Source organism: Sorex fumeus, unplaced genomic scaffold (assembly GCF_029834395.1).
Source record: "Sorex fumeus unplaced genomic scaffold, SorFum_2.1 ptg000039l, whole genome shotgun sequence".
NCBI classification, from domain to species: Eukaryota; Metazoa; Chordata; class Mammalia; order Eulipotyphla; family Soricidae; genus Sorex; species Sorex fumeus.
The window spans coordinates 7,692,044-7,710,592 of record NW_026606096.1 but is presented as its reverse complement, the minus strand read 5'-3'; the positions used below and the strand labels follow the sequence as shown (position 1 = coordinate 7,710,592).

The 18,549-nt window shown below is 47.8% G+C and overlaps 1 protein-coding gene across 1 annotated transcript in view; it reads left to right on the top strand.

Moving 5' to 3' along the window:
• The window catches only part of LOXL2 (lysyl oxidase like 2), an 89,225-nt gene that overhangs the window by 16,170 nt on the left and 54,506 nt on the right, over nucleotides 1-18,549 (top strand). The window contains exon 2 of the mRNA XM_056119037.1: nucleotides 12,370-12,794. Within this exon, the coding sequence (XP_055975012.1) occupies nucleotides 12,440-12,794 (355 nt within the window). The 5' untranslated portion in view covers nucleotides 12,370-12,439. The remainder of the gene's footprint in view (nucleotides 1-12,369; nucleotides 12,795-18,549) is intronic.

Here is an 18,549-nt window from a genome sequence, read left to right as displayed (position 1 = left end):
TATTTTGTAGTTCTTGGGTCAAACCACTCAGTAACAAAACAGCTGTCTGAATATGGGACCCTGGACATTTCACAGCTGCTTATTCTTTGTTTACTTTTGGAAACCTTTCAGGACAAGATTAATTAATTAAATTAAAGGATTCCCAGCTCTTCCTCTGTTGTGCATTCTGGAAACACCAATGAAATGATGGATTCTAGGACTGGAGGACCAGGAAAGTTGGTGTAGGTTTTAGGTGCTGAAGGTGTCCTCCAGTGAATGGTGTTTGTTGGGCAATTCAAGTAGAGTAGTTTGTGGTCAGCTGAGATCAACTGAGCAAGATTCAGATATAGAAGCTCCTTTTCTCCCACAAATTACCCCCCGCAACTCCCAGTCTAGTTTGACTCACTACAAGGTTAGCATGAGTTGGTTGGCTTAAGTCTTAAATGTTTCTGGATGCCGTAGACTCCTTGAACACACCATCCCATTAAACTCGGAACAAATTAGTACCTAATTTATTTAGCACAGGTGAGGATGCCTTTGTATTTCGGTAGTTAAGTCTTTCTCCAATATAGCAAATGTATGTTTTTAATTTTGAAGTTGTTTCAAGAGAGGGTCCAGAAACAACTACCTAAGCGTGTTCTTGGGAGTTTCCAGTATTCCCATAGAGGGAAATCTCAATGTTGAAATGAAATATATCTATATTTAATTATGAAATTTAACATTAGCCAATTCACATCTAAATAGCTTGAACCAAATCAACCACAACAACCTCTGTTTGCTCCCGGATACTTGACCTTAATTGTTTGGACTGCTTACTCTAAGAACACAGTCTTTGATTTTCTTTTCCTGGATAGAATGTGTTTCTTGTTTCCTCTTTAAAAGGTTGCTTTTAAGTCCATAGGACTCCTACTTGGAGGTAAAATACTGAGAAAGAAATTCTATGTGTGCCTGAGGTCACAGGGCAAATAAGTGGTAGTAGCAGGATTTGAACTGAGTTCTGTATGATCAGCCTTAAGGCAGGTGTGCTTGGCTCTCTGGCAGCAGGGGGTTGTTCAGGCTGTTGGTGAGGGGAAAGTAGGCAGAGTCTGGTCTTCGCATCCAAGAATTCTTTCCTCTGATGACATAGTGCTGCTTATCAGTGGCTGGATGCTGTACCCTCCGATGGACTGAATTGGATCTAAAACTGTCCTTAACTGCTTAGCCAAGAGCCAAGAGAAAATACTGGAGAGATGAATTACCACTTTCCCTTAAGCCACACCACTGCCAACTTTCTTCTAGCGTGCTCTAGTTCCTGTCCGTCAAACACGGCAGCTCTTGGGCATCTTGCCTCGAACCTTCTGATGATGACCTACTCCTGAGCTCAACCGTGTGAATAATTAAAGACCATCTGCTGGAGTCATTCCTAGACTTCATTTGGCGCTAACAGCATTCTCTCCACAGTGAGCCTTCCTCTTGAGATACTTCCTCTGCGTGATGAAGAAGGTTGCTGAAACCTGAGCGTGGTCTGCTGTGTGTGAATGAGCTGCAGACTGTTGAGCTGCCTTAACTGGCGTATGTTCAGGGGAGCATATGTGCCTCGAATTTAATTTCCATGATTACCAGTGATGCAACCTCCTTGGCATTAGATTCTTGGGCTGTCAGTGACCTTCGAGGTATTGAAAGGTAAAGGCTGAGCATAGGTCTCTCAGGTTTCTGAGCTCTCTTCTAGCTGAGTCCGATAGACACCACCCTTATGCTCTTTGGATTATTTAGGGAGATAAAAATGTCTGCTTGAGAACAGAGAGAGAGGAGATCAAGTGGGAAAAGGCGTCTTCTGTTAATGCAAATGTCACTAGAACCATCGGATGTGCAGAGAGTAGAGAAAAAACTTATCATAGTCTGTGATTGGGTACCAGAGAATCTAGGCGACATAGTGCACTTTTGTTTGGTTTTCTTTATTTTTCATGCAAGTTAAACTTTTTAGCTTCAGGACAGAGAGATAGTACAGGGGTCAAGTGTGTTCACTGCCCTCTTCTGACCCAGGTTTGACCCATGGCACCCCACATGGCCCCCAGAGCTCCCACCAGGAGTGGTCTTTGAGCACAGAGCACCATTGGGTGTGACCCCAAAATAAAAACTTTAAATTAAAAAAATGTAAGTTCTAGCATAATTCACTTGTCTTTTCTCTTCCCTCTCCTCCCCTCCCTTCTCTCCTCCCATCCCCCACCTGGCAGTACTGGGAGCTGCTTCTGTCTCTGAGCTTAAGGGTGTTTCCAGCAAGGCTTAGGGGACCTTGTGGTGCTGGGGATCAAACACATCTAGTCTGTTTTTTTTTTTTTAATCAAAGATCAAATCAGTAGCCTTTTGTTTGGGCAACACCCATAGTGCTGAGGGGTCACTCCTGGCAGTGCTTGGGGAATCATATCGGGTACCAGGCATTGACCCAAGAGCAAGTGTTTTAACTCCTGCTTTGTTTCTCGGGCCCCAACCCAGAGGAGTCTTTTCAAGCAAGCTGATCCCAGGACAATGCCAATATATCAGAGAGTGCTTGTCTTGGGAGAGATACGAACTGTCAGGGAATGAAGGGATTGACTCTGGTGTCTTGCTATCTGTGTGCAAATCCCTGCTTGATCACTTAGTGACGTGACTGGGAAAATCACGTCTCTTGGGATTTTCCTCTGAAGACAGGGATGCTGCTAGTACTTCTCTCACAAGGTTCCTGGAGCTCTGCTCTCCAGTTCAGCATAGGGGCCACCAAGCACTCAATGCGCTAGTCCGTGCTCTTCAACCATCTCTACCCGCACACCGGCTCCCACCGCCCCCGTCCCCTGCATATTGGTCCATGGACTGACACTTAGAACCATGGTGGTAGACAGTCATTTTTAGCCTTTCTACATGTACATGGGCACTGGTCCATGCATGGGTGAAGAACACTGTGCTAGCTGGAGTTGAAATGAACTGAGTGTACGTTAGATTTCAAAGACTTTGTGCAAGAAAATCTCATTAGCAAATTTATAGTTTACATATTGCAATGATGACTTTTTTTTTTGCTTTTTGGGTCACACCCTGAAATGCACAGGGGTTACTCCTGGCTCTGCACTCAGGAATCTCTCCTGGCAGTGTGCAGGAGACCATATGGGATACTGGGAATCAAACCCAGGTTGGCCGAGTGCAAGGGAAATACCTACCCATTGTGCTATTGCTCCAACCCCTACATCATTTTTTTTTTCAATTTTGCCCTTTTTCTTTTGGTTTTGGGGTCACACCTGATGATGCTTAGTGGTTACTCCAGATTCTGGTCTCAAGAATTACTCCTGGTGGTGCTCGGGGGACCATATGGGGTTCTGAGGATTGAAGCCAGGTCGGCTGCATGCAAGGCAAGCACCCTCCCCACTGTCCTATAGCTCCAGCTCTTATTTTACCTTTTTTAAAATACGACTATCGAAAATGTAGTCCTACAAGTGGGACTTGCATTGTGTGTCTATTGAGAAACATTAGTCTAGATTAGAGGGTTACTCATACCTGTGAAGCACTTTGCACGCTAGCATTGGTACAGTATAGATAATCAGTAGACACAGGGCTGGTTAGCTCATTGTTTTTGTTTGGGGGGCCACTCAGGGATCACTCCTGGTGGGGCTCCAGGGACCCTCCAAGGTCAACCACGTGCAAGGCAAGCGCCTTACCCTACTCCACTGTCTCTCTCTCCGGCCCTGGTTAGTTGGTTTTAAGTTCAACATTCTCTTTCACAGAAGCCCACATTAAGCACCAGCCCAAATGGCCCCCACGACAGATAGCCCATAGATGAGCAGAGATTTTCGTTTCGGAACAAGGTGTGGAATGGTGGTAAATGGATGCAGCAAACCGGCAAGGACAGAGTCTGTTACCGGCAGATGGGTCACCCACCGCAGTCCTTGCAGGGGAGTTGCCCCCCTACTCCTCCAGGGGCAGCACCTTCAGCTCTCAGCACCTTCTCGTACCCTGTTCTGCTGAAGGGTAGAACAACTGAGTTGCTCCTACAAAGTGTCCTCTGTGAGGCTGGCACCTGTTCAAAAATGGCATCTCTTTGGGCTGGTGCTTAAGGTGGGCTCCTGATAACGAGAATGTTGAATTTAGAACCAACTAACCATGGCTGCAGACAAAGGGAGATTGGAGGACATTCGGGGTCCCCAGCTCTCCCACATGCCAAGCCCTGTGTCCCCTCCAGAGCTCCGCTCCTTGTGCTGGAGGTGAGCCAGGAGATAGAGGAGCAGGACTTGAACCCTGGCAATTGATGGTGTGGGAAAAGGGGCTGCAGGCAGAGCTCCCCACCAGCATTATGCCTTGACAAGCCCCCTGGGGCTTGAACCTGCTTAGGGACCCACATCTTTAAGGACAAACAGGTGTGTGTGGGCAGGTGGGCACATTGCCTTGGAAGGAGGGTCAGGTGGGTTTAGCAACAGAGAAAGATCCAGGAAAGGGGCATCACAGACCTCATAGCGGAATCTGGTCCAGACTCCACAGAATCGGAGGGATTACATTTGAGAAAGCTGGTGAGAGCAAACAGGGCAGCAGAGTTCAACCCATAAGAAGTGAGGGGGTGTGAGGGTGGAGTCATCAAATCTTTGAATCAGAAAGGTGTTGTTATATTGGGGGAGTGGCGGCCACATGGGGGTTTCAGGGGCTACCCCTGGCTTATTCAGAAATTATCCTGGCAGTGCTCAGGGGACCATATGGAGTGCTGGGGGCTGAACCCAGGTCAGTTGCATGCGAGGCAAGTGCCCTACCCGCTGCCCATGGCTCCGGCCTGAATCAGAAAGCTGCCGTCATCCAGTGTTTGTACCTGTTCTAATAATTTTAATAGAAGCAGGCGTGTTTTATAACAAGACATTGTATGACCAAGGATGTAGTTTGAAGGGCAAGTGCAGGTGTTTTTCATGCAGAGCATTGCCCCAGTAGCATCCACCCCTGGCCCCCCACCATCGAGAGAGGCATGACTCTCTCAAGACCCCAAAAAAAGAGAAGTTGTTGCCATGGTAGAAAAAGAGAGAGAGTCTTATTGGAGGTTTTGAGTCCAGTTCATGGCCCTTGTCTTGGCCTTCAGGGCAGTCGAGCGTGGCCGGCTGTGGTGTGACGAAGGCACCCTGGAGGGAAGACAGGATGAGGTCATCAAGTTTCTCCTGTGCTTTGTCACAGTTTTCATTAGCCGAGTACATTTTGTTTCAGAGCAGAATCTGTTCTACAGACAAAAAAACTTCTGAGGAAGTTTTACTTCTGTGGAAGCGGGAGTGATTTTCTAGGGGCATCGGGGAGCGTGTGTGAGCCCCACGTCTCAAACCTTGAGTTCTCTGTGGTTGATAATGGCCCCGCGGGTTCCCCATGGCAGGGCAGTGGGTTCCTGGTCTACCCTGCTGCTTTCTGCTCCGGACGGTGTGCTGGCCTGTAGACCCTGGCCCGCCCTCAGCAGAGCGAGGGGACCCACCCCACCCCACCCCACTCCATAGCCAAGTTGGGAGAGGCCAGGGCTGCAAGTCAGCACTTTGTCCCCTTTGGGACCCTGGTCACTTAAAATACCACATGTGACCACCACCCCCGCCCGAGGCAGCCCTACTGCAGAGGGGGTCACCCCTAGCCAGGACTAGAGGCATGAGGGAGCCCTAAGATGCCCCCTCAGAAAGCGGGGAAACTGGAGTTGGGACTGCCCAAGGCCTGCAAGCAGGGTGAGTTGCAGCCTCAGAAATGGGGATAACCCTAGGTGGTTCCCATGGGTCACCTTGCCTTGGACCACTGGACTCTCTGGCCAGGAAGGGGCTGAAGAAGCACTTTGGGGAGGAGCAGGCAAGGTCTCTGGTCGAAAAGGGGCTGACCCAGCACAGCCCCAGACAGGGGCGGTGGGAGAGTGCAGGCACGAGGCCAGCCTGCACCTCTTTCCCCAGAAAAAGGAGTTAGAGGAAAAGGTGAATTTATAGAGCTGGTCGGGAACTAGAAAAGGGGTTAAGAGACAAGAGAATTTCCAGCAAAATAAATGAGTGAGTGATGAGAAGTTGCATATCCCTAGCAACAGAAGTGCCAGTTACAGTGCAATCCTAGTTTTGGCTTATCAGATGGAGATAGGGCTGGACCCCAGTCATAGCTGAAATTTTTGAGGTTGTGGCTGACATGTAATTGACACTCTCGTTCTGGAGGGCAGTTCATAGGGTTGTGCAAAAATGTGGATTTTTTTTTTTTTTACCAAACAGATTCTTAGACCAACCAGTTTTACTTTCAGGAATTTATCTAAATTGTGAAAAATTTAGGTTACAAGGATTTCATTCCAGCAAGTTTTATAGTAGGAAGCAGTTCAGTGATAAGATTTTATCAAATCCTTTTTTGGTTCGTTTCATTTTGGGGTTTTGTTTGGGGGCTATACCCAGTGATATTCGGGAGGAACTCCTGGCCCTGTACTCAGGAACCATTCCTGGCAGTGTTCAGGGGACCATATATGATGCCAAGGTTGGAACTTGTGTTGGCCACATGCAAGGCAAGAATCTTACCCATATGCTATACGATCCCCAGCCCCAGATTGTCTAATCTTTTGATAGATAGAATTGAATTGAATACTGTATATAAAAAAATTTTGTTCAAAAAGTAGTGTGACAAAATGTTGGTGATATGCTTAAAAATGTAAAATCAGTATACAAAAGAGTATGTAGGGAATGATTTCATGTTATTTTATTTTATTTGAGGGTGAGTTGAAGCCACTCCGAACAGTACTTAGGACTCTCTGCTTGAGGATCTTCCCTGGTAGGGCTTGGAGATTGAAAGAGGTGCCAGGGATCAAACCTCAGTTGGCTGTGTGCCAGGCAATCATCTTACCCACTAAACTATCTGTGTGAAATCTGGATTCCAAATTTTAAAAGGAAGTGATTGCAGAAAAAATAGTGGAAAGATGTTTCTCCCAGTTTGATAATGGTTATTTATGAGAATGTTTCTGCAAATTCTTTTCTATTTTTCCTCTTGTTCACATTTTCCAGAATTATATCACCAGCTTGGATAACTTGCATTATGAAACAACAACAACAACAAAACCATGAAAGTTATTTTTGAAAGAAGAGAGAAGCATCCGGTTCTAGTATATTAAAATTCTCCAGAGTAAGAAATAGGGGAGGGAGGAGCAAAGTCCACAAAAGAAGCAAAACGGGGGTCAGAGAGAGTACTCACTGGGGTCAGGAGTCCATACTGAGGGTCAGAGAGGCCACACATGGGGGTTGGGAGAGCACTCACTGGGGTTCAGAGAGAGCACTCACTGGGAGTCAGAGCACTCACTAAGGGTCACAGAGAGTCCTCACTGGGTCAGAGAGAGCACCCACAGGGTCAGAGAGAACTCACTAGGGGTCAGAGAGCACTCACTGGGTCAGAGGAGCACTCACTGGGGGCCAGCACACTCATTGAGGGTCAGAGGGAGCACTCACTGGGCATCAGGAGGACTCACTGGGATCAAAAGGAGCACTCCCTGGGGGGGTCAGAGGGAGCACTCATTGAGGGTCAGAGAGAGCACTTACCAGGTCAGAGGGAGCACTCACTGGGATCAGCGCACTCATTGAGGGTCAGAAAGAGCACTCACTGGGTCAGAGGAGCACTCACTGGGGTTAGCACTTACAGGGTCAGAGGAGCACTCACTGGGGGGTCAGAGGGAGCACTCACTACTGGTCAGAGGGAGCATTCATTGAGGGTCAGAAAGAGCACTCACTGGGTCAGAGGAGCACTCACTGGGGGTCAGAGGGAGCACTCACTACTGGTCAGAGGGAGCATTAATTGAGGGTCAGAAAGAGCACTCACCGGGTCTGAAAGCTCTCACTGGGGTGGAAAGTCCCAAGCCATCTCTCACCAGCACTGGGTGTTTGAGGGTCAGCGCTGAGCCATCCACCCTCCACAGCTGGACTGTGTCTTGCCAGTAGTGATGCCCTAGGCCTCGAACACTGTTTGAGAGATCCTCGCTAAAAAGAAGCAAAATATTCCAGAGCAGTTTTGTAGGAAAAATTGAGGAGTTGAAAACTGGCCATTTGTACTGGAAAACTCAGATGTGCAAAGCCAGATATGCAAATCCAGAGATTAAGGCTTCTTTTAACAATTTTTAGCACTGCATAAAATTTTCATTTCTTTCTGTGCCATCATAGACCATCTGGAGGCCTCTGAAGTACCTGTGGGGGTTGGTGGGGGTGAAGTTACCAGGCTGGACAGAGTCCAGTGGCCAAGGCCCTAGCCTGCTGCCCTCCCCACTGGCCTGCCTCGTGGTTTAGCAGCAGTGCAGCCCTAAGAGGAGCCTCTCGGGGCTGGAGCGATAGCACAGCGGGTAGGGCATTTGCCTTGCATGTGGCCAACCTGGGTTCGATTCCCAGCATTCCATATGGTCCCCTGAGCACCGCCAGGGGTAATTCCTGAGTGCAAAACCATGAGTATACCCTGTGCATCGCTGGGTGTGACCCCAAAGAGCCAGTCAATCAGTCAATAAATGAGGAGCCTCTCTCCATGGTCAGCAGGACCCCGGATTTAAAAAGTCATAGATGGGGCCGGAGCCATAGCACAGCGAGTAGGGTGTTTTCCTTGCACGTGGCCGACCTGGGTTCAATCCCCAGCATCCCATATGGTCCCCCAAGCACCGCCAGGAGTAATTTCTGAGTGCAGAGCCAGGAGTAACTCCTGAGCATCGCTGGGTGTGACCCAAAAAGCAAAATAATAATAATAATAATAATAATAATAATAATAAAATTTTTAAAAAGTCAGAGATCCAGAAAATACACCAGCGGCGTTTCTGAGGTCAGACACACCCTAGTTCTCACTGTCCCTCTGTGGGACCTTCAGCTGTGGATGGACTTTCTGTCTCAGACTCTGTAAATGAGGATGTGGAGGTTGAATTCAGGAAGCTGAACTCAAAGCCAGGTGGCCCCTGTGCAAGGCCAACCCAGCCCTGACAGGTGTCCTGGACGCAAACCTCAGCGGGAGGGTGAAAGTTGCACCCAGGCAACACAGTGCAGAGGGAAGCTGCCCGTCCCCAGGCTACATGCATGGTGGGCATCTGTTGAATGAGTGGATTGATCTGGTACTATGACTGGAATGGAAATTAATAAATAAAAACAGATTTATTTCTCAGTAGTTGGGATTTTTTTTCTGATTCATCTCTTGTTACTAGTTTAGAGTTGAATTTTATTGGAGTTAGACGACATCTTCTGTTTCCATTTGAATTACATAGGAAGCTGCTATAATTGTTGAGCACAGATGAGAAGATTGTTGGGTTAGGTAACGTTTATCATCTTATTTGTATGTTCTTTCTAATGCATCACTGGAGTTGGATAAATGAAAGGTTTATTTAATGGACAATTAAGAGTAATTAATTTGAATTAATTACCACCCACCCACACAGTCACTTCAGAAGCCTGGCTATACTCAGGGCTCACTCCTGGTGCTGTGCTCAGATATCATTCCTGGTTGTACTTAGGATAGATAATGGGTCAAACCCAAGATTGTCTATGTGCACCTTAACTCCTACTCTCTGGTCCCAAAGTAATTTTTCCCCTTCAGCTGAAGAATTTCCTCAGTTTTTTTTTTTATCTTGTGGACCAGCTTAACGATTCTGCTTCTCCTTGTTCAAAGACTCCAGTTCACCATACTCTCTTCAGTTTTCATCACTTTGTGAATGTCTTGCCATTATCTCCTTCGTTGAGAGTCAGCTGTTCAGCTTTATTCTTGTTTCTTTTGAAAGGAGCTCCCTTTTACACTCTGGCAGCTTTTCTGGGCATGGGGGGAGCTCCTGATAGTCACCCCAGTTATTCAGGCCTGACTGCTTGCTGCCACCAGAACCATACCAAGTAGTGCGGGGACCACACAGTGCCCAGGGTCAAACTCAGATCCTTACACATACTCGGCATATCTGTACCATTTGAGCTGTTTCCTGGACCCTCACAAGCTGCTTGTAATGTGTTATTTGTCTTATATCTTCCATGGCTGGAATTTGATGTGCTCAGGTATAATGGTTTTCTTTGTAAACTACTTTAATTGGGCTTCACCATTTCCATCAGTTTCGTAGAATTCCTGGCTCCTCTCATCACACATTTATTCCATTCATTCCTCCTCTCTTTGAATTTCCAATAGCATGAATGTTAGTGACGTGCTTCATTGACCTTTCCCAGTTTTTCTTGGCCAGAAGTTTATGAAATCTAGCTAGTTCCCTGTAGACAACTACAGGAAAGTATAGAGGTGGGTTCTGCACCCTGGGCTGAGTGAGGGTCAGGAAGAGCCTGACATGACAACAACCTGACATATTTTGGGGGTGGAAAGTTGGGGAGGGGCTCTTCATCTGCCCACAGGCCACTCTCAGCCAATGGGTAGTGGTTCAATTGAGGGCTCAAGATGCACTGTAGTTCGGGTCCACGGAGTACCCCAGTGTACTTCAGCAGAGCTCAGTCTTCAGAGTTGCTCCCAGCAGTGCTGGGGGGTATGGTGCTAGAGATGTGCCCTAACCTCTGCACTATTTCTTACACAGACACACACACACACACACACACACACACATACACACACATGAATTATACATTCATTTTAATTAAGAGTCTCTGAGGCGCCCGGAGTGATAGTACAGCAGGTAGGGAGTTTGCTTTGCATGCGGCAGACCCAGGTTCAATCCCCGATATCCCATATGGTCCCCCAAGCACCACCAGGAGTAATTCCTGAGAGCAGAGCCAGGAGTAACCCCTGAGCATCGCTGGGTGTGATTCAAAAAGCAAAAAAAAAAAATTCTCTAAGAAGTTTCTTCAAAGAAGAACGGAAACAACTGTGGTATACTCCTGGTAGGGATGGAGGCAGATGTAGAATGATTGAACTCATTTATGGGATATAAAACAAATAATATGATACCAATACCCAAGTACAGTAGAAACAAGGGCCAGGAGGATTGGTCCACGGTTGGAAGCCTTCCTCAAATGCTGGGGGTGAGGGCGGTTGGGATAAAGAAGGGACCACCATGACAAAGACTGTTGGAAATGATCACGCTGCATAAGAACTGCATACTGAAAACAGGTAAAGAAACAAACATGATAACCTCTCAGTATCTGTATGGCAAACCACAATGCCTCAAAGGGGGTGGGTTGGGGGAGAGAGAAGGAAAGTACCTGCCATAGAAATAGGCTGGGGAAAGGTGGTGGGAGGGAAACTGGGGGCACTGGAGTGGGGAATGGAATGGGATGGGTGTTGGAGCACTGTATGACTGAAACCCTACCATGAACAGCTTTAATAGCAATGTAGCACTGTAGCACTGTCCTCCCGTTGTTCATCGATTTGCTCGAGCAGGCACCAGTAATGTCTCCATTGTGAGACTTGTTACTGTTTTTGGTATATCGAATACGCCACGGGGAGCTTGCCAGGCTCTGCCGTGTGGGTGAGATACTCTCCAAAGCTTGCTGGGCTCTCCATAGCTTGCTAGGCTCTCGGAGAGGGACAGAAGAATTGAACCCGGTTGGCCAAGGAAAATGCCCTACCCGCTGTGCTATTGCTCCAGCAACTTTAATGTAGACCATTAATCCTGCATCTCATGGTGATTCAATTTTTTTTTATTTATTTATTTTTATTAGTGAAACACCATGAGGTACAGTTGTAGATTTACAAATCTTTGTGCCTGAGTTTCGGTCATACAATGATCAAATACCCATCCCTCCACCAGTGCCCATTTCCCCCCACCCCCCCTCCCACCCTGCCTCTGTGGCAGGGTATTTCCCTTTGTTCTCTCTCTCCTTTTGGGTGTTGTGGTCTGCAAAAGAGGCATTGAGTGGCAATCATGTTCAGTCCATAGTCTACTTTCAACATGCATTTCCCCTCCTGGGAGGATCCTCCAAACACCTTTCATTTGGTGTTCCCTTCTCTATCTGAACTGCCCTTTCCCCTAGAATATCTGGCTGGCCTCTGAGTTATGGAGTAATCCTCCTGGTGTTGATCTCAGCTCTTCTTGGGTATTAATCTCATATTTTGTTGTTTTATATCCCCTATGGTGATTCAATTTTAAAAAAATAATTAAAAAAGTATATCTGGGCCTGGAGTGATAGCACAGCAAGTAGAGTGTTTGCCTTCCACGCGGCCGACCCGGGTTCGATTCCTAGCATCCCATATGGTCCCCAGAGCTCTGTCAGGAGTAATTCCTGAATGCATGAGCCAGGAGTAACCCCTGTGCATCGCCGGGTGTGACCCAAAAAGCAATATATATATCTCCTCTAGAGAATGGATCTAGAAGGGGAAGCGGTTTCAATAGGAGATAAAGCGAAGAAAGAGGGGACTGTCCTCGCTTTGCATAAAGCTGATCCAAGTTTGATCTCTGGCACCACATAAAGCCCCGGGGTGTGATCCCACACAACCCGGAAAACAGCGTGAAGCGAAGCGCCGACTGCAGTAACCAGCTCTCCTCTCTTGCAGGACCCGCCTGCCCGCTGTCCTTTGGGCCCGCCCAGCGCTGCTCCTTGGCTCCCGCTGCCCGAGGGCCGGGATGGAGAGGCGTGGAGGCGCCTGCCTGGGCAGCTGCCTGGCTGTGCTCTCCCTCCTTCCCTCCCTGAGCCTGGCCCAGTACGAGATCTGGCCCCACTACCCCGAGTACTTCCAGCAGCCCGAGCCCGAGTACCACCGGCCTCAGGTGCCCGCGGACACCGTCAAGATCCAGCTGCGCCTGGCGGGGCAGAAGCGGAAGCACAGCGAGGGCCGCGTGGAGGTGTACTATGACGGGCAGTGGGGCACCGTGTGCGACGACGACTTCTCCATCCACGCCGCCCACGTCGTCTGCCGAGAGCTGGGCTACGTGGAGGCCAAGGCCTGGACGGCCAGCTCCTCCTACGGCAAGGGCGAAGGTGCGTGCTGCCCCTCCCTCTCTCCCTCCCTCCCGCCCTCCCTCCTTCCTCCCGCCCTCCCTCCTTCCCTTCCATCCTTCTGCCCCACAGTCACTCCAGGGCTGCTCCCCTGTCTGCGGGAAGGGGGCTGTTGCCCAGGGGTGCAGGGACTCTGCCTGGACAAGTCTGTCTGGAAAGCAGCTGGTCCTGGGCCCCCCAGGAGGCTGCAACCCTTACCCCCTCCTCAGTCTGGCTCCTCTCTCCAGACCAGTATGCAGGGCAGTGCCCCACTCGTTCCTCCATGGAGAACTTTTCCTTTCAGAAATCACCATTTCTCCTTTTCCTTTCCTCTTGTCTGTAGAGTTCTCCCTCCCTCCCCTCTCTTTCTTGCTTTCTCTTTCTTTCTCTTTCCTTTCTCCTCCTTCCCTCCTTCCTTCCTTCTTTCCTTCCTTCCTTATTTCCTTTCTTCCTTCCTTACCTTCCTTCTTCCTTCCCTCCTTCTCTCTCTCCTCTCCTCTCCTTCCTTCCTTCCTTCCTTCCTTCCTTCCTTCCTTCCTTCCTTCCTTCCTACCCTTCTTTCCCTTCTGTCTTTCCCTTCCTTCCTTCCTTCCTTCCTTCCTTCCTTCCTTCCTTCCTTCCTTCCTTCCTTCCTTCCCTCCCTCCCTTTATCTCCAGTCCTCTCTCCCTCCCTCCCTTCCTTTTTTGGGTCACACCTGGCTCTGCACTTGGGGATCACTCCTGGATGACTCAGGGAACCATAATGGGTCCTGGGATCAAACCCAGTCAGGCACATGCAAGGCAAACAGCTTCCACACTGCCATCTCTCTGGCCCTAGAGTCCACACTTTCAGCACCAACATGCTCTTCAGGGCTGGTCCATGATGGGGACAGAGCTGCTTTGGAATTTCTACTTTGGGTTGGTTTCTTTCCTCCCTTGTCAAATCAGTTTCTTTTTTTTTGTTTTGTTCTGGGGCCACGCCTGGCTGTCTCAGGGCTTACTCCAGGCTCTCTGGATCATCCCTAATGGTACTCAGGGGACCATATGTGGTGCTGGAGAATGAAACCAGAGTTGGTTATATGCAACGCAAACATCTGAATCTCTTTTTGTTTGTTTGTTTGTTTTTGAGCCACACCTGGTGATACTCAGGTGATACTTGAGGCTACTTCTGACTCTGAACTTGGGGATCACTCTTGGCTCTTGGTGGTACTCGGGGAACCAAATGGGTTGCCAGGATCGAATCTGGTTCAGCTGTGGGCAAGTCAAGCTCCCTCTCTCTCCAGTCAAGCACTCTCTCTCCAGTCCTAATGTCTTGGTCTCTACTCTCTCTCTCCAGCCCTTTGTTATTTGTAAATAACTTTTTTGGTTGAGAGTTTTGAGGGAAGACAGGCATTGGAGCACAGAACCTTGGGCTCAGTCCTGGTGCTAACGTCACCTCCCTATAGCTTTAGAGCAAGACACTTCTCTTCTTTGACTTCAGTCTTCCCATCAGGGAGTTGAGCTGAAATTTGAAACTCTGTCTCCCGGCACCAAATCCCCCAAGCCCCCGTGCCCCTTGGTTACTCCCTCAGCAAGGGCTTGGCTGCTGGACCAGACCAGCTCTCAGCCCAGAGTACAAAGTTCTTGCCATGAGAATGATGTAAGAATCCCCGGGGGTGACCATCCTAAATATTCCTGGTTGAAAGGTCTGGGCTGGAGACCAAGACTCTAACCGTTGGAGTCTCCTAAGTAACTGTAAATGGGATAGCCAGGTTTGGGAGTCATTGGAATCATCATTCTTATAATCCCATCCAACCCTTGATTTCTTTTACCCTAGAAATTATAGTAGCAAGGAAATGACATCTACATGTCTCACTTCTGTGCAATTGAATATTTCCTCTTGGAATCACCTAGTCAAGAGTCAGTACTTCGAGTAGAATGTTCTTTAAAATTGGCCTTAGTCATGAAGAGAACCAAAATGGCAAAGATCAGTTGTCAAATGCTGGGCTTTTAAACGCATTTCCTGTCTTCTTTACAAATATTCCAGACGCCTCTTCATATTTCCACGTCTCTGTTTATTCCGTCAGTTGAACGATCCAGGGAGAAAACCAGATTAATGTTTTCTATTCCAGGCAACCTAAGCTTAATTATTTTAAAACATGAGCTTTTAAAATTATAAAAAATGAAAAAATATAAGGTGGAGTTCATGCCCAATTCAATCATCTAATCAGTAGTTGAATAAATAGCAGTACTCCTACATAAAAAAATTAAAAATAAACATGTACATGGACTTTTCAGTAACAATTTTATTTTACTTAATTAAAATTAACCTTCTACCCAAGACCAGATAAGATGGATGAGGACTTCCTCCCCCACCCCCCATTCCATGATTAACCCAGAATCAACCTGGTGCCGCTGGGAAGATGGGATGTCCTGCCTCAGACTTCGTTATCTAAGGATGAGGAAGGAAAAGGGTTTAAGGGAGGAGAGGGGGAAGTGAAGGGAGCAATCAGAACCATGGTTCTTAGGGTCCACGAAGGGAGTGGGAGGTGTAGGCCATGCAGAGCTGCTGAGTGGACATGCAGCTCTGCTGGGATAACAGAACTAGAAGTTTGCTAGAAGGTTGAGGTGGAGCTATGGATGGGGAACAGAAAGGTGTAAACAGAGATTGGGGAGGGCTGTGATGATCAGTACTGAAGATCCCCACTGTGACCTGGGAGAGTTGCTGATGTTGTATGGAAGAAAGTCGGCAGGGAGACAAGCAGAGTGACTAAGAGAAGAGGCTCATCTACACGGAGCAGGAACCCACCATGGCTTGGGAAACGTGCAGCATCAGAGAGTGAAAGGAAAAACGGATGCTGACTCTTAGGTTAATACTCCCGTCTCTGGGACTAAGGATTATGTTGTCCATGGAAAGTGCCACTCGGTTTACATGATAAGAGACCTTTGAAATATAAGTGTAGTTTTTTAAATGAATCACCGTGAGATACAGTTACAGGCTTACAAACTTTCATGTTTATGTTTCAGATATAGAATGATTAGAGTACCCATCCCTCAACCAGTGCCCATTCCCCATCACCAATGTTCCCAGTATCCCTCCCCTCCCCCCAGACCCCTGCCCCTGCTTCTGTGGCAGGCACATTCCCTTTTACTCTCTCTCCTTTGGGGTGTTATGGTTTGCAATACAGGTAGTAAGTGGCCATCATGTATGGTCCATGCATGCATCTTTCAGCCTGCATCTCCCATCCTGATGGAACCCTTCAAGCATCATTCACTTAGTGTTCCCTTCTCTATCCCAGCTGCCTTTTCCTGCATCATGTGAGGCCAGCTCGCAAGCCATGGAGCTATCCTCCTGACCCTTATCTCTATTATCCTTGGGTGTTAGTCTCCCATTCTGTTACTTTAAATTCCACAAATGAGTGCAGTCATTCTATGTCTGTCCCTCTCTCTCTAACTCATTTCACTTAACATAATACTCTCCATGTTGATCCACTTACATGCAAATTTCATGATTTCATCTTTGCTAACAGCTGCATAGTATTCCATTGTGTAGATGTACCGAAGTTTCTTTAACGAGTCATCTGTTCTTGGGCACTCAGGTTTTTCCCAGATTCTGACTATTGACATTTATAGTGCTGCAATAAACATACCAGAGCAGATGTCAAGTGTATTTGAATTTCATCAGCATCAATTTACAATTTTAAGCACTGGACAACTGGTGAATGCTCAGTAAATATTAAATAATGAGAACATTATAAACAGTTGCTGAACACTTCTTGGCTGTGGGACAGGAGGATGTGATCAGTGCCCTGTGGTGTGCTCCAAGGCTTCTCCTGCGAGCTGGACTCCTGCTGAACTGAGATCTCTGCAGCTGAGCTCCTCAGTGGCCACAGGGCTCCAGTGAACTGTAACTTCGATAATGTAGTAGAGCTGGCTCCTCCCAGGAGTTTTGCTCTGCCTAACGTGTCTCTGAGCTCATGGAAGTCACAGGTCCTGGCTACTACAATGTTTCCACTCTCAGGTGGCCTTCAGCCACCTAAAGCTGCAGTGGTTCCCCACCAGTCTGTCTTTGGGTCTGAGGGTGTCAGGTCTGGCTGCCACCACTAACAGCTCCCCTGCCCCCACCCCCAACCCACACCGATTCTGGAGAACAGACAGAAAGCCTGTGTTGACCACAGTGGGGTTCAGGGATTCCTGCTTGAACATGTTTCTGTGCTCCGACGGCCCTGAGGAGCACTCTGGCGTCCAGATAGAATTTTATCTGTGAATTCTGTCCTCTAAATGGCCTGTTAATTTGTGTAAACATTTGAAGTGATGTTTAAGGAGGAAACATTTGAGTTAATGAGTCAAAGAGTCAAGGAGGTTTTTTGTCCTCAGCTGGGATAGAGAAGGGAACACTAAGTGAATGATGCTTGAAGTGTTCCATCAGGATGGGAGATGCAGGCTGAAAGATGCATGCATGGACCATACATGATGGTCACTTACTACCTGTATTGCAAACCACAACACCCCAAAGGAGAGAGAGTAAAAGGGAATGCGCCTGCCACAGAGGCAGGGGCAGGGATCTGGGGGGAGGGTTTTGACTGTTTTTTTTTTTTTGTCTTCGAAGTCTGAGCTCAGCTTGAGTCTCCAGGGTCACTCCTAGCAGCTCTGCGCGGGCTGCTATGGCATTATCTGGAGTCCCCTGTGTTCCAGCAGGCAGAATGTTGGAGCTGGTGGCTTTGGCATCCAAACAGCTTGGTAGTTGTAAGCATAGAAGAGTCATCAGGAGGGACCAGCCTGACATGCAAGAGCCTCAGGCTTGAGCCCCAGGACTGCATGGTCCTCCAGGCACAACTGGGAGTGACCACCGACTATGAGTGATGAGCTGGGATGTGGCCCAAACAACCACCAAAATAACCAAAAAAGACAAGACACAAACAAAATGTGATGAAATCATGCGATGCATATTCCATGCATGGTGCTGTAATCCTGGCTAAGTAGAAATTTTCATTTCATGGTCTATAGACTGGACTGTGTAGAGGATAGGATTTGCAGGGACTAATGGGCATGGCAGAGGAGAGCAGCTTTGGGTGGGTGGGGGAGAAGATGGTCATATTTTTTTTGCAATTTTTATACATTTTATTTTCATAAACTAGTTCACAATAGTTCATTACAGATAATATTCAAACACCCACCCAATCAGCAAGCATCTTCCCACCACAATAAGAGGGAAGTGTGTAAAGGTTGTTGATTTCATTCTGGGGCCCCTTTAAAAAAATTATTTCTTGAATCATCATGAGACAGCCACAAAGCTTTCCAGTTTAAGTCTCAGTTGGTCATACAATGATCAAACACCCATCCCTTCACCAGTGCACATTTTCCACCACCAAGAACCCCAGTATACCCCCCTCCCACCCCTCTCTCTGTCTGTGTGGGAGATTTCCACTTCACTCCCTCTCTATGTTGATCACATTCAGTATTATGACAAAAGACCCACCATCATTATTTGGAATTTTCCCCAACAATCAGACCTGCCAAAAAGACATCACTGTCACTGTCCTCCTGTTGTTCATCGATTTGCTCGAGCAGGCCCAGTAACATCTCCATTGGAGACTTTGTTGTTACTGTGTTTGGCATATCGAATACATCACAGGGAGCTTGCCAGGCTCTGCCATGCGGGCGAGATACTCTCGGTAGCTTGCCAGGCTCTCCGAGAGGGGTGGAGGAATCGAACTCAGGTCGGCCATGTTGGCTGCGTGCAAGGCAAAAACGCCCTACTGCTGTGCTATCGCTCCAGCCCACCAAAAAGACATCATTA